Genomic DNA, 17,140 nt, shown 5'->3' on the forward strand with positions numbered 1-17,140 from the left:
CAGTATTATAGTAGTTATATTCTTGTACATAGGAGGCAGTATTATAGTAGTTATATTCTTGTACATAGGAGGCAGTATTATAGTAGTTATATTCTTGTACATAGGAGCAGTATTATAGTAGTTATATTCTTGTACATAGGAGGCAGTATTATAGTAGTTATATTCTTGTACAGTAGGAGCAGTATTATAGTAGTTATATAGGGGCGGTATTATAGTAGTTATACTTTTGTACATAGTTGGCTGTATTTTGGATTTTAGGAGAAGTGGAGGTCGGGTTTTTAGTCCTCTGTATACACTTCTCAGTACAGCTGGGTTTATCAGCAATAAGCAGCAGGTTTGGGGAGAGCGGCAGATGGAGACGCAGCCGGTGCTCCCAAATATGAGATGTAAATACAGCAGAACGCAGGGCGGGAACGCTCTACTGCAATTGCTATGGAAATAATGTTCCGGACTTTGCCAGGAAAACCTTAAAGCTGCAAACCACAGAGTAATGGAAAGTTTCTACTGTCCTTAGAGAAGTCCCTGGAGCCTGTCCCGGGCCCCCCATCCCGCACCCCGCTGTTGTCCTCTGCCGCTCGGCTTATATGAGACACTGTAATGGAGGTAGGAACCTTGAACTCAGCAATTCTGCACCGTGGAAGAAAACTTGAGGAGACGGCCGCGGCTCCTGAGGGGATTGTGGTGGAAGACGAGTGCAAGAAAGTCTCCTCATTAATCCGTCACGTCTCCGGTCACATGTGACACCCCCAGGGTCACCCCCTTCTCCCAGCAACAGCACAACTCTGCTGTGTCAGCACCACAGTGACCAAGAGTCTGCAAGCCGCAGCTCATTCCTCACACGGGGGAGGAAGGCTCTGCAGAGGTCACTGCACACAGGAGCGGAGCCAATGCCGTCCTGAAACTCAGCTCTGAACACGAGGGTCTGTTACAGTGTATCTAATACGTCTCACAGCTGAGGGTCTGTTACAGTGTATCTAATACGTCTCACAGCTGAGGGTCTGTTACAGTGTATCTAATACGTCTCACAGCTGAGGGTCTGTTACAGTGTATCTAATACGTCTCACAGCTGAGGGTCTGTTACAGTGTATCTAATACGTCTCACAGCTGAGGGTCTGTTACAGTGTATCTAATACGTCTCACAGCTGAGGGTCTGGTACAGTGTATCTAATACGTCTCACAGCTGAGGGTCTGGTACAGTGTATCTAATACCACAGCTGAGGGTCTGTTACAGTGTATCCAATACATCTCACAGCTGAGGGTCTGTTACAGTGTATCCAGCCTATAATGATACAGACCTGTACATATCTAATACGTCTCACAGCTGAGGGTCTGTTACAGTGTATCCAGCCTATAATAATACAGACCTGTATATATCGAATACTTCTCACAGCTGAGGGTCTGTTACAGTGTATCCAGCCTATAATGATACAGACCTGTATATATCGAATACTTCTCACAGCTGAGGGTCTGTTACAGTGTATCCAGCCTATAATGATACAGACCTGTACATATCTAATACGTCTCACAGCTGAGGGTCTGTTACAGTGTATCCAGCCTATAGTGATACAGACCTGTATGTATATCTAATACGTCTCACAGCTGAGGGTCTGTTACAGTGTATCTAATACGTCTCACAGCTGAGGGTCTGTTACAGTGTATCCAGCCTATAATGATACAGACCTGTACATATCTAATACGTCTCACAGCTGAGGGTCTGTTACAGTGTATCCAGCCTATAATGATACAGACCTGTATGTATATCTAATACGTCTCACAGCTGAGGGTCTGTTACAGTGTATCCAGCCTATAATGATACAGACCTGTACATATCTAATACGTCTCACAGCTGAGGGTCTGTTACAGTGTATCCAGCCTATAATGATACAGACCTGTACATATCTAATACGTCTCACAGCTGAGGGTCTGTTACAGTGTATCCAGCCTATAATGATACAGACCTGTATATATCGAATACTTCTCACAGCTGAGGGTCTGTTACAGTGTATCCAACCTATAACTATACAGACCTGTATATATCTAATACGTCTCACAGCTGAGGGTCTGTTACAGTGTATCCAGCCTATAATGATACAGACCTGTATATATATATATATAATACGTCTCACAGCTGAGGGTCTGTTACAGTGTATCCAGCCTATAATGATACAGACGTGTATATATCTAATACGTCTCACAGCTGAGGGTCTGTTACAGTGTATCCAGCCTATAACGATACAGACCTGTACACATCTAATACTTCTCACAGCTGAGGGTCTGTTACAGTGTATCCAGCCTATAATGATACAGACCTGTATGTATATCTAATACGTCTCACAGCTGAGGGTCTGTTACAGTGTATCCAGCCTATAATGATACAGACCTGTACATATCTAATACGTCTCACAGCTGAGGGTCTGTTACAGTGTATCCAGCCTATAATGATACAGACCTGTACATATCTAATACGTCTCACAGCTGAGGGTCTGTTACAGTGTACCCAGCCTATAATGATACAGACCTGTACATATCTAATACGTCTCACAGCTGAGGGTCTGTTACAGTGTACCCAGCCTATAATGATACAGACCTGTACATATCTAATACGTCTCACAGCTGAGGGTCTGGTACAGTGTATCTAATACCACAGCTGAGGGTCTGTTACAGTGTATCCAATACGTCTCACAGCTGAGGGTCTGTTACAGTGTATCCAGCCTATAATGATACAGACCTGTACATATCTAATACGTCTCACAGCTGAGGGTCTGTTACAGTGTATCCAGCCTATAATGATACAGACCTGTATATATCGAATACTTCTCACAGCTGAGGGTCTGTTACAGTGTATCCAGCCTATAATGATACAGACCTGTATATATCGAATACTTCTCACAGCTGAGGGTCTGTTACAGTGTATCCAGCCTATAATGATACAGACCTGTACATATCTAATACGTCTCACAGCTGAGGGTCTGTTACAGTGTATCCAGCCTATAGTGATACAGACCTGTATGTATATCTAATACGTCTCACAGCTGAGGGTCTGTTACAGTGTATCTAATACGTCTCACAGCTGAGGGTCTGTTACAGTGTATCCAGCCTATAATGATACAGACCTGTACATATCTAATACGTCTCACAGCTGAGGGTCTGTTACAGTGTATCCAGCCTATAATGATACAGACCTGTACATATCCAATACGTCCCTGAGGTCTGTTACAGTGTATCCAGCCTATAACGATACAGACCTGTATATATATATATATATAATACGTCTCACAGCTGAGGGTCTGTTACAGTGTATCCAGCCTATAATGATACAGACGTGTATATATCTAATACGTCTCACAGCTGAGGGTCTGTTACAGTGTATCCAGCCTATAACGATACAGACCTGTACACATCTAATACTTCTCACAGCTGAGGGTCTGTTACAGTGTATCCAGCCTATAATGATACAGACCTGTACATATCTAATACGTCTCACAGCTGAGGGTCTGTTACAGTGTATCCAGCCTATAATGATACAGACCTGTACATATCTAATACGTCTCACAGCTGAGGGTCTGTTACAGTGTACCAGCCTATAATGATACAGACCTGTACATATCTAATACGTCTCACAGCTGAGGGTCTGTTACAGTGTACCCAGCCTATAATGATACAGACCTGTATATATCGAATACTTCTCACAGCTGAGGGTCTGTTACAGTGTATCCAGCCTATAATGATACAGACCTGTATATATCGAATACTTCTCACAGCTGAGGGTCTGTTACAGTGTATCCAGCCTATAATGATACAGACCTGTACATATCTAATACGTCTCACAGCTGAGGGTCTGTTACAGTGTATCCAGCCTATAATGATACAGACCTGTATATATATATATATAATACGTCTCACAGCTGAGGGTCTGTTACAGTGTATCCAGCCTATAGTGATACAGACCTGTATGTATATCTAATACGTCTCACAGCTGAGGGTCTGTTACAGTGTATCTAATACGTCTCACAGCTGAGGGTCTGTTACAGTGTATCCAGCCTATAATGATACAGACCTGTACATATCTAATACGTCTCACAGCTGAGGGTCTGTTACAGTGTATCCAGCCTATAATGATACAGACCTGTACATATCCAATACGTCTCACAGCTGAGGGTCTGTTACAGTGTATCCAGCCTATAACGATACAGACCTGTATATATATATATAATACGTCTCACAGCTGAGGGTCTGTTACAGTGTATCCAGCCTATAATGATACAGACGTGTATATATCTAATACGTCTCACAGCTGAGGGTCTGTTACAGTGTATCCAGCCTATAACGATACAGACCTGTACACATCTAATACTTCTCACAGCTGAGGGTCTGTTACAGTGTATCCAGCCTATAATGATACAGACCTGTACATATCTAATACGTCTCACAGCTGAGGGTCTGTTACAGTGTATCCAGCCTATAATGATACAGACCTGTACATATCTAATACGTCTCACAGCTGAGGGTCTGTTACAGTGTACCCAGCCTATAATGATACAGACCTGTACATATCTAATACGTCTCACAGCTGAGGGTCTGTTACAGTGTACCCAGCCTATAATGATACAGACCTGTACATATCTAATACGTCTCACAGCTGAGGGTCTGTTACAGTGTATCCAGCCTATAATGATACAGACCTGTACATATCTAATACGTCTCACAGCTGAGGGTCTGTTACAGTGTATCCAGCCTATAATGATACAGACCTGTATATATCGAATACTTCTCACAGCTGAGGGTCTGTTAGTGTACCCAGCCTATAATGATACAGACCTGTATATATATCTAATACGTCTCACAGCTGAGGGTCTGTTACAGTGTATCCAGCCTATAATGATACAGACGTGTATATATCTAATACGTCTCACAGCTGAGGGTCTGTTACAGTGTATCCAGCCTATAATGATACAGACCTGTACAAATCTAATACGTCTCACAGCTGAGGGTCTGTTACAGTGTATCCAGCCTATAATGATACAGACCTGTACATATCTAATACTTCTCACAGCTGAGGGTCTGTTACAGTGTATCCAGCCTATAATGATACAGACCTGTACATATCTAATACGTCTCACAGCTGAGGGTCTGTTACAGTGTATCCAGCCTATAATGATACAGACCTGTATATATCGAATACTTCTCACAGCTGAGGGTCTGTTACAGTGTATCCAGCCTATAATGATACAGACCTGTATATATCGAATACTTCTCACAGCTGAGGGTCTGTTACAGTGTATCCAGCCTATAATGATACAGACCTGTACATATCTAATACGTCTCACAGCTGAGGGTCTGTTACAGTGTATCCAGCCTATAGTGATACAGACCTGTATGTATATCTAATACGTCTCACAGCTGAGGGTCTGTTACAGTGTATCTAATACGTCTCACAGCTGAGGGTCTGTTACAGTGTATCCAGCCTATAATGATACAGACCTGTACATATCTAATACGTCTCACAGCTGAGGGTCTGTTACAGTGTATCCAGCCTATAATGATACAGACCTGTATGTATATCTAATACGTCTCACAGCTGAGGGTCTGTTACAGTGTATCCAGCCTATAATGATACAGACCTGTACATATCTAATACGTCTCACAGCTGAGGGTCTGTTACAGTGTATCCAGCCTATAATGATACAGACCTGTACATATCTAATACGTCTCACAGCTGAGGGTCTGTTACAGTGTATCCAGCCTATAATGATACAGACCTGTATATATCGAATACTTCTCACAGCTGAGGGTCTGTTACAGTGTATCCAACCTATAACTATACAGACCTGTATATATCTAATACGTCTCACAGCTGAGGGTCTGTTACAGTGTATCCAGCCTATAATGATACAGACCTGTATATATATATATATAATACGTCTCACAGCTGAGGGTCTGTTACAGTGTATCCAGCCTATAATGATACAGACGTGTATATATCTAATACTTCTCACAGCTGAGGGTCTGTTACAGTGTATCCAGCCTATAATGATACAGACCTGTACATATCTAATACGTCTCACAGCTGAGGGTCTGTTACAGTGTACCCAGCCTATAATGATACAGACCTGTACATATCTAATACGTCTCACAGCTGAGGGTCTGTTACAGTGTACCCAGCCTATAATGATACAGACCTGTACATATCTAATACGTCTCACAGCTGAGGGTCTGTTACAGTGTATCCAGCCTATAATGATACAGACCTGTACATATCTAATACGTCTCACAGCTGAGGGTCTGTTACAGTGTATCCAGCCTATAATGATACAGACCTGTATATATCGAATACTTCTCACAGCTGAGGGTCTGTTAGTGTACCCAGCCTATAATGATACAGACCTGTATATATATCTAATACGTCTCACAGCTGAGGGTCTGTTACAGTGTATCCAGCCTATAATGATACAGACGTGTATATATCTAATACGTCTCACAGCTGAGGGTCTGTTACAGTGTATCCAGCCTATAATGATACAGACCTGTACAAATCTAATACGTCTCACAGCTGAGGGTCTGTTACAGTGTATCCAGCCTATAATGATACAGACCTGTACATATCTAATACTTCTCACAGCTGAGGGTCTGTTACAGTGTATCCAGCCTATAATGATACAGACCTGTACATATCTAATACGTCTCACAGCTGAGGGTCTGTTACAGTGTATCCAGCCTATCATGATACAGACCTGTATATATCGAATACTTCTCACAGCTGAGGGTCTGTTACAGTGTATCCAGCCTATAATGATACAGACCTGTATATATCGAATACTTCTCACAGCTGAGGGTCTGTTACAGTGTATCCAGCCTATAATGATACAGACCTGTTTATATATCTAATACGTCTCACAGCTGAGGGTCTGTTACAGTGTATCCAGCCTATAATGATACAGACCTGTATATATCGAATACTTCTCACAGCTGAGGGTCTGTTACAGTGTATCCAGCCTATAATGATACAGACCTGTATATATCTACTACTTCTCACAGCTGAGGGTCTGTTACAGTGTATCCAGCCTATAACGATACAGACCTGTACATATCTAATACGTCTCACAGCTGAGGGTCTGTTACAGTGTATCCAGCCTATAACGATACAGACCTGTACACATCTAATACTTCTCACAGCTGAGGGTCTGTTACAGTGTATCCAGCCTATAATGATACCGACCTGTATATATATATATATATATATATAATACGTCTCACAGCTGAGGGTCTGTTACAGTGTATCCAGCCTATAACGATACAGACCTGTACACATCTAATACTTCTCACAGCTGAGGGTCTGTTACAGTGTATCCAGCCTATAATGATACATACCTGTATGTATATCTAATACTTCTCACAGCTGAGGGTCTGTTACAGTGTATCCAGCCTATAATGATACAGACCTGTATATATATATATAATACGTCTCACAGCTGAGGGTCTGTTACAATGCATCAGACTGTGTGGACTATCAAGCCTTCACCTGGGATACAGTCTTCACTGACAGCTAGCAGAGATCTTGAACGCGGCCGTACCTGTTCAGGTAGACTCTCTTCTCGGTGAGCTGTCCCGGGCCGTGCACCGGGTCCTCGTAGGGCTCGTTCTGTACGACCTCCACGCCTTCTCCTCGGTCGCTCTGCTCGTGGCTATGCTTGCTGATCATATACAGCTGTCCGATTCTGTACTGTAAGGAGGATGAGAGCGGTTAGACGCACGCGACACCAGCAAAGAAAGCACAGAAAAGCAGTAATATGCAGCACCCCCACAGGGGAAGTGGAGTATTACACACAGTCGGGTGGGTCCTCCGGAGCGAGGGCTCATCTTAGCAGCCACATATAGATGAGGGTCCCCACTGGAATCAGCAATGCTGGGATTTGTAGTCCTACTAATGATATAAGGGGTGCTCTACTTTACAACACACACTCACAGCATATGCAGCTTCCAGTTGGAGCGTTACTGGTTGCAGAGTCAGGACCCTCGGAGTCGCTGGCCCCTGGGATAGGGCCTGCAGGCGAGAGGTGGTGGGTGCTGCATTACTAGATATTCTAGTTCACGGATGGCCAACCTGAGTCTCTCCAGCTGTTGCAAAACTACAACTCCCAGCATGCCCAGAGTACCTACAGCTATCAGTCTACAGCAGGGCATGGTGGGAGTTGTAGTTTTACAACAGCTGGAGGGCTGTGCCTGGTCTAGATCTTAGAGAACTAGGTGACAACGATACTGAATGAAGGCAAACTGGGAGGTAGCGTCTAAGCGGTAAGGGCAGCCATACTGGTTCCCACCCAGCTTTCCCCAGAACAGATAAAAAATAATAAATTAGAGTTGCCCTTTAAGACTTTTTTTCATAAATCTGATTCCAGAAGTCAAAGAGTTAACCCATCAGAGCGTTTAACAGCCAGCACTTAATTACAGCGTCTACCGCCATGCTGTCCGCACCGGAATTGCGGCCATATCTCAGGGCTGACATCTGGCGGTCGCTTATTGATCCCTCTGCCTCCTGACATCTGGAAATCTATAACTATACAGCTACCGGACTGACGGGACGAGAATGATGGGAATCCCCCGTCCTGAGTCAGCTGGAAATGGCGCCATGAATCAGGACGGCGGAAAACGGAGACGGAATAATAATAGGGCGTCCACTAAGAGGACGGTGACCCTGTGCTGTCACTAAGCAACCAGTCAACCTTCATGGAATTGTCTATCCCAGAATCTGCGTCTGCACCACGTCTGGTATTACACCGCAATGTGTGGAACTCATGTCTGATCACATGTCATTATATCAGTGATGTCATCAGCAGGGGGCGGGGCTGTGACTACCTCTCAGACAGGATATACAGGCAGGTTGTCAGCAGTAATAGATGTTCCTGTAGTATAAGGAGTGTGGATCTCATGTCTGATCACATGTCATTATATCAGTGATGTCATCAGCAGGGGGCGGGGCTGTGACAACCTCTCAGACATGATATACAGGCAGGTTGTCAGCAGTAATAGACGTTCCTGTAGTATAAGGTGTGTGGATCTCATGTATGATCACATGTCATTATATCAGTGATGTCATCAGCAGGAGGCGGGGCTGTGACAACCTCTCAGACAGGATATACAGGCAGGTTGTCAGCAGTAATAGATGTTCCTGTAGTATAAGGTGTGTGGATCTCATGTATGATCACATGTCATTATATCAGTGATGTCATCAGCAGGGGGCGGGGCTGTGACTACCTCTCAGACAGGATATACAGGCAGGTTGTCAGCAGTAATAGATGTTCCTGTAGTATAAGATGTGTGGATCTCATGTCTGATCACATGTCATTATATCAGTGATGTCATCAGCAGGGGGCGGGGCTGTGACAACCTCTCAGACAGGATATACAGGCAGGTTGTCAGCAGTAATAGATGTTCCTGTAGTATAAGATGTGTGGATCTCATGTCTGATCACATGTCATTATATCAGTGATGTCATCAGCAGGGGGCGGGGCTGTGACAACCTCTCAGACAGGATATACAGGCAGGTTGTCAGCAGTAATAGATGTTCCTGTAGTATAAGGAGTGTGATCTCATGTCTGATCACATGTCATTATATCAGTGATGTCATCAGCAGGGGGCGGGGCTGTGACAACCTCTCAGACAGGATATACAGGCAGGTTGTCAGCAGTAATAGATGTTCCTGTAGTATAAGGAGTGTGGGTCTCATGTCTGATCACATGTCATTATATCAGTGATGTCATCAGCAGGGGGCGGGGCCGTGACTACCTCTCAGACAGGATATACAGGCAGGTTGTCAGCAGTAATAGATGTTCCTGTAGTATAAGGTGTGTGATCCCATGTCTGATCACATGTCATTATATCAGTGATGTCATCAGCAGGAGGCGGGGCTGTGACAACCTCTCAGACAGGATATACAGGCAGGTTGTCAGCAGTAATAGATGTTCCTGTAGTATAAGGTGTGTGGATCTCATGTCTGATCACATGTCATTATATCAGTGATGTCATCAGCAGGGGGCGGGGCTGTGACTACCTCTCAGACAGGATATACAGGCAGGTTGTCAGCAGTAATAGATGTTCCTGTAGTATAAGGTGTGTGATCTCATGTCTGATCACATGTCATTATATCAGTGATGTCATCAGCAGGAGGCGGGGCTGTGACTACCTCTCAGACATGATATACAGGCAGGTTGTCAGCAGTAATAGATGTTCCTGTAGTATAAGGTGTGTGATCTCATGTCTGATCACATGTCATTATATCAATGATGTCATCAGCAGGGGGCGGGTCTGTGACAACCTCTCAGACAGGATATACAGGCAGGTTGTCAGCAGTAATAGATGTTCCTGTAGTATAAGGAGTGTGGATCTCATGTCTGATCACATGTCATTATATCAGTGATGTCATCAGCAGGGGGCGGGGCCGTGACTACCTCTCAGACAGGATATACAGGCAGGTTGTCAGCAGTAATAGATGTTCCTGTAGTATAAGGTGTGTGGATCTCATGTCTGATCTCATGTCATTATATCAGTGATGTCATCAGCAGGAGGCGGGGCTGTGACAACCTCTCAGACAGGATATACAGGCAGGTTGTCAGCAGTAATAGATGTTCCTGTAGTATAAGGAGTGTGGATCTCATGTCTGATCACATGTCATTATATCAGTGATGTCATCAGCAAGAGGCGGGGCTGTGACTACCTCTCAGACAGGATATACAGGCAGGTTGTCAGCAGTAATAGATGTTCCTGTAGTATAAGGTGTGTGGATCTCATGTCTGATCACATGTCATTATATCAGTGATGTCATCAGCAGGGGGCGGGGCTGTGACTACCTCTCAGACAGGATATACAGGCAGGTTGTCAGCAGTAATAGATGTTCCTGTAGTATAAGGTGTGTGGATCTCATGTCTGATCACATGTCATTATATCAGTGATGTCATCAGCAGGGGGCGGGGCTGTGACTACCTCTCAGACATTACATACAGGCAGGTTGTCAGCAGTAATAGATGTTCCTGTAGTATAAGGAGTGTGGATCTCATGTCTGATCACATGTCATTATATCAGTGATGTCATCAGCAGGGGGCGGGGCTGTGACGACCTCTCAGACAGGATATACAGGCAGGTTGTCAGCAGTAATAGATGTTCCTGTAGTATAAGGTGTGTGGATCTCATGTCTGATCTCATGTCATTATATCAGTGATGTCATCAGCAGGAGGCGGGGCTGTGACAACCTCTCAGACAGGATATACAGGCAGGTTGTCAGCAGTAATAGATGAATGCTGCTTTATTTCAGAGTCCGGAGGGAATGTTTCTGACTTTATAAGGTCTCTGTGATGTCAATTGCACAACAGCAGGGATCACATGACGCCCCCGGATCATGTGACAGCGAGCCAAAACTCGTGCAGATGTTTATCTCCAAGAATCTTCAAATGTCAGCCGGAGCCTAAACTTTTTGGAGTTTACGTGTCAAGGCGTGTAGAGCGCCACACAGCCAGACGCTTAACACACGAAATACCAAACAGAACTGGGGGAGAGGTCAGAGAGACAGATGAGCTGCACCACACACACAAGTGCAAAAGTAAGTGCACTCCATAACAAGAGCTATTAACCTACTATACTGCACTAGAGTCACATATCAACATTATACTACACAATGAGATCCATAGATAGGAGCAGTATTATACTAGTTATATTCCTGTACATAGGAGCAGTATTATAGTAGTTATATTCTTGTACATAGGAGCAGTATTATACTAGTTATATTCCTGTACATAGGAGCAGTATTATAGTAGTTATATTCTTGTACATAGGAGCAGTATTATAGTAGTTATATTCTTGTACATAGGAGCAGTATTATAGTAGTTATAGTCTTGTACATAGGAGCAGTATTATAGTAGTTATATTCTTGTACATAGGAGCAGTATTATAGTAGTTATATTCTTGTACATAGGAGCAGTATTATAGTAGTTATATTCTTGTACATAGGAGCAGTATTATAGTAGTTATATTCTTGTACATAGGAGCAGTATTATAGTAGTTATATTCTTGTACATAGGAGCAGTATTATAGTAGTTATATACTTGTACATAGGGGGCAGTATTATAGTAGTTATATTCTTGTACATAGGAGCAGTATTATAGTAGTTATATTCTTGTACATAGGAGGCAGTATTATAGTAGTTATATTCCTGTACATAGGAGCAGTATTATAGTAGTTATATTCTTGTACATAGGAGCACTATTATAGTAGTTATATTCTTGTACATAGGAGCACTATTATAGTAGATATATTCTTGTACATAGGAGCAGTATTATAGTAGTTATATTCTTGTACATAGGAGGCAGTATTATAGTAGTTATATTCTTGTACATAGGAGCAGTATTATAGTAGTTATATTCATGTACATAGGAGCAGTATTATAGTAGTTATATTCTTGTACATAGGAGCAGTATTATAGCAGTTATATTCTTGTACATAGGAGCAGTATTATAGTAGTTATATTCTTGTACACAGGGGCAGTATTATAGTAGTTATATTCTTGTACATAGGAGGCAGTATTATAGTAGTTATATTCTTGTACATAGGAGGCAGTATTATAGTAGTTATATTCTTGTACATAGGAGGCAGTATTATAGTAGTTATAGTCTTGTACATAGGAGGCAGTATTATAGTAGTTATATTCTTGTACATAGGAGGCAGTATTATAGTAGTTATAGTCTTGTACATAGGAGGCAGTATTATAGTAGTTATATTCCTGTACATAGGAGCAGTATTATAGTAGGTATATTCTTGTACATAGGAGCAGTATTATAGTAGTTATATTCTTGTACATAGGAGGCAGTATTATAGTAGTTATATTCTTGTACATAGGAGCAGTATTATAGTAGTTATATTCTTGTACATAGGAGCGGTATTATAGTAGTTATATTCTTGTACATAGGAGCAGTATTATAGCAGCTATATTCTTGTACACAGGGGCAGTATTATAGTAGTTATATTCTTGTACATAGGGGGTGGTTATATTTTTCTGCAGGGGGGTGGGGGGCACTGAGCGCAGCTGATTTATTATCCCTGATTTATGTTAGTAGAGAAAAGGACCAATATTAGGAGCTTTGTTTTCCCGGCTATTGTGCGGTTTCGTGGCAACCACCGAGTCTACCGTCAGTGTTATTACTCAGAGCTGCACTTTCTCGATGTCCATTACAATGTGAGATGTCTGGAGATTACTACTAGGCGTTTAGGAATGACAGGAATTTAGAAAATGTCTCATTTCTGCCCTAAAAATATAATGTTTTCCATAGTCCAAGTCTCAAAGGAAGATGGGGAGGCCGAGCCTTCCCCGATCCAGGTAGAAACAAAAGCTTCTCCATCTGTTGTCATGGACTGGAAGCAGCAGGGAAATTCTCAAGGGATTAGCGTTGCGATATACGAGGCGGCAATTGTTAGCACGTGGCGTCATTAACACATCGTGTGACTGCTGGGGGGATGAGCACGGCAAGACGGATCTGTAGACATTGTAAGGCTGGGGCCAGATGGAGACTTCTGAAAGGAGTGGGGCTCATGGAGGAATGAAGTATTGTGGGACCTTGTAGTGACGGCTGCCCTATACAGAATGAAGGCAATGGACACAACTCGTGGCACCAAAGTCTAGGACTGAAGACGCCATGTTCTGAACATGACATAGATCACATAGGAAGTTTTAAAAAAGTCCCTGTATAGTTCCAGCCATGGCTACCCCTGCGTTCTCTATCGCCTCCTGGTGGTTACATGACTAATTTCCTGTGAAGTTAGGTGTATTCTATATTCACAAGCCGGTCGTAGACCCTCTGGGTAACCAGCGAAAACCCCCACATCTCACATGACAATGGCCGACGTGGCTATTTATTCGCAGATATCTGCTTCTTCTTGCCTTATGAATTATATATGAGTCTATGGAAATGTTTTAATTAAAGGGACCACTCTAATCAATGTAGTCACCGTCGAGAGCCCACCGCGTGTCGCTGTCCATCACGCTCCAGCTCTTTTAGTATGAGATAAGACAAAGTCAAGCAGCCCTTCAGTGTTTTCCTAAATGCCTAAATATAATTACTGGTTTACTCGCACTATTCTGGCACACGCAGCGCGGCGTTCTGGCATCGAGCAGAGGCGTAGAGCTGACAGCGCAAATGTATAGAGGGCAACGTGGACAGGACTCCCTCCTTCCTTCAGCATTTCTTTTCCTATCTTCATCTGTGTGAGGGAAGAGAAATCTCTGAAGGAGACAACCCCTCGCAGTAGTGGCATTTGTGCAGATCCCTAAGCTTGTTGTCCTTGGTGGGTGTTCGTGGATGTGACACAGGGTCACTTCAGAGTAACATTGCCTGTGGGACTGAGGGATCTGCTGACCATCAGAGGAAAGTCTGATCACACGTTAACACAGGTTTTATCACTTATGTATCAAACTAGGGTATCACAATGGGTTTTGGGATAGAATAATCAAGAAAAGTCTATAAGCCTCATCTAGGAGATCATGTGTTTTGCACAATACCTCCTTGTGTGTCTTATATGTTTATCCTGTCTTCTTGTCCCTCATAAAGCCCAATACTCTCTCCCCAACCCTTCATATTCATCAAGACTCTCTTCCCGACCCTTCATATTGACCAATATTCTCTCCCCAACCCTTCATATTCATCAAGACTCTCTTCCCGACCCTTCATATTGACCAATATTCTCTCCCCAACCCTTCATATTCATCAAGACTCTCTTCCCGACCCTTTATATTGACCAATATTCTCTCCCCAACCCTTCATATTCATCAAGACTCTTCCTCATCCTTCATATTGACCAATATTCTTCCCCCAACCCTTCATATTCATCAAGACTCTCTTCCTCATCCTTCATATTGACCAATATTCTTCCCCCAACCCTTCATATTCATCAAGACTCTCTTCCTCGCCCTTCATATTCATCAAGACTCTCTTCCTCATCCTTCATATTGACCAAGGCTCTATTTCCTTTTTATTGACCAAGACTCCCTTCCTCATTCTCAATATTGACCAATACTTTCTTCCTCGCCCTTCATAATGACCAAGAATTTCTTCCTCATCTTTCATATTGATCAAGACTCTCTTCCCTACCCTTCATATTGACTAAGACTCTCTTCCTCATCCCTTATACTGATCAATACACTCTTTCACATGGACCTTGATTCTGTTCCTTCATCCTCATACTGAGCTTAACTCTCTTCCCCGCCCTTCCTATTTACCTTGCCCATCTTCCTCACCTTTTCAATTGACCAAGACTCTCTTCCCCACCCTTCAGATTTACCAAGACTATCTTACCTACCTTTCAAACTGACCAAGACTTGCTTCACCACCCTTTATATTGACTAATTATCTCTTCCCCACCCTTCATATTGATCTACTCCCTTCATCACCTTTTAAACTGACCAAGACTCTCTCATATAAATCTTAACCAAGAGGCCTTTGGAGAGTGAGCACTGAGCAGGTTCCTTGGTGATGGACCAACCTAAGGCAGGCCACAACCTCAAAAAGTCTCCCATAATATCCGGCAGTTGCCTTTCTCAGATCCTTCCGACCTTCTGCTCCAGTGTCCTCTAATTCTGCCACATCTATATTTCTTTCTACTCTTTGAAGGATTCACCCACACTTTACTGACATCTGACTATGACTGAACTCTTAAAACTATCTTACTAGGGTACTTTACTGCTAATGATTATAATTACCCCTCAAAACCGGGTATTTACTGCCCCAAAATATTCCACAAAGCAGTAACTTTCTGGCTGCCTACATATGGCTCACAGATGGCAGGGATGCCTTTATATAACTGCATCAAACAAAGGGGAGGCGAGCTCTCCAACTTCAAAGGCAGCGGCGGCCTCCACTGTTCGGAGTCTCGCAGCCGCGGTCTCATCTACCGAAAATAAACACAGGTGGCGGCTGCGATCAAACCGAAATATCCCTCCTATTATCTACTAATCACAGCAAGACGACAGGGGCGGCGTAAGAACAACTACTTGTGAGCAGGTGTCTCCATGTACAGCCAGCATACAGGGCGAGAAGAGCGCCGCCGCACACCCCCTCTACACACGGCGGCGGCGCCGCGCACCCCCTCTACACACGGCGGCGGCGCCGCGCACCCCCTGTACACACGGCGCGCATCCCCTCTATACATCGGAGATGTCTGTGGGGCCCCAGAGTGCGGACATGTGTAGACAGATCCTCTGATAGATCCTGAGACTGCAACATAGACTTGATATTTCAATTCCGCACCATTTTCAATATCTCTGTTTGCTGTCAGTGACAAGGAACATCCTTGTTCACAGCTGTTTGTTACCAAGGATCCAGTCTGCACAATCCTCTGGGGATTCCAGTGTGATACATGTTACCTGCACTTATACATTGTAACAAACCATCCCGACAGGGATGTCTGCTGCTGAGCTGTTTACATCACAGGATGGTGTAGGCTGAATAAAAATGTAACAAACCCTCAGCTGTGAAAAGTGGTAGGTCAAAATGTTTTTTTAGGCTCTGGACAAGGTCTATATTCATTGACAGCAATGTAGAATTTAAAACCTGTCCATAAGGCTACATGCACACGACCGTATGTGTTTTGCGGTCCGCAAAAAAACAAAAAAAAACGGATGACATCCGTATGCCATCTGTTTTTTTTTTCCGGATCCATTGTAACAATGCCTAAAATGGACAAGGATTAGACATGTTCTATTTCTTTGCGGGGCTACGGAACGGACATACGGATGTGCTGTCCGCATTTTTTGCAGACCCATTGAAATGAATGGGTCCGCATGCTATCCGCCAAAAAAAAAAAAAAAACGGAACGGACACGGAAACAAACAACGTTCGTGTGCATGTAACCCAAGACTGAACTATTACAAGTATAAGCTCAGGAGCCTCTGGAAAATGCTTGACAGCAAGCAGAGATGTTGAAAATATTGAGAAATTAAAGAGTGACTGTCTGTGTCCCCCGCGATACGCTTGTTTTTCAGTTGCACTATTTCCCCTCCCCCTCCTTTCAAACCACCGAGAAGCAGCCATCTACCGCGACCCCCTCCCCCAGCGCGGTCACCAAGTCTCATTTTCGGATTTATGACGGTTTGTAGTTATTTCAG

At 43.5% G+C, this 17,140-nt stretch overlaps 1 protein-coding gene across 2 annotated transcripts in view; it reads right to left on the bottom strand.

The window, feature by feature from the left end:
* PITPNC1 (phosphatidylinositol transfer protein cytoplasmic 1) overlaps positions 1 to 7,719 on the bottom strand; it is a 47,239-nt gene extending 39,520 nt beyond the window's left edge. For both annotated transcript variants that reach the window (XM_044300129.1, XM_044300130.1), the window contains exon 1: positions 7,572 to 7,719. In XM_044300129.1, coding sequence (XP_044156064.1) covers positions 7,572 to 7,699 — 128 coding nt within the window. In that variant the 5' untranslated portion in view covers positions 7,700 to 7,719. The remainder of the gene's footprint in view (positions 1 to 7,571) is intronic.
* Between the last annotated feature and the right edge of the window lie 9,421 nt (positions 7,720 to 17,140).

The sequence above is a fragment of the Bufo gargarizans genome, chromosome 6, assembly GCF_014858855.1.
Source record: "Bufo gargarizans isolate SCDJY-AF-19 chromosome 6, ASM1485885v1, whole genome shotgun sequence".
Lineage (NCBI taxonomy): Eukaryota > Metazoa > Chordata > Amphibia > Anura > Bufonidae > Bufo > Bufo gargarizans.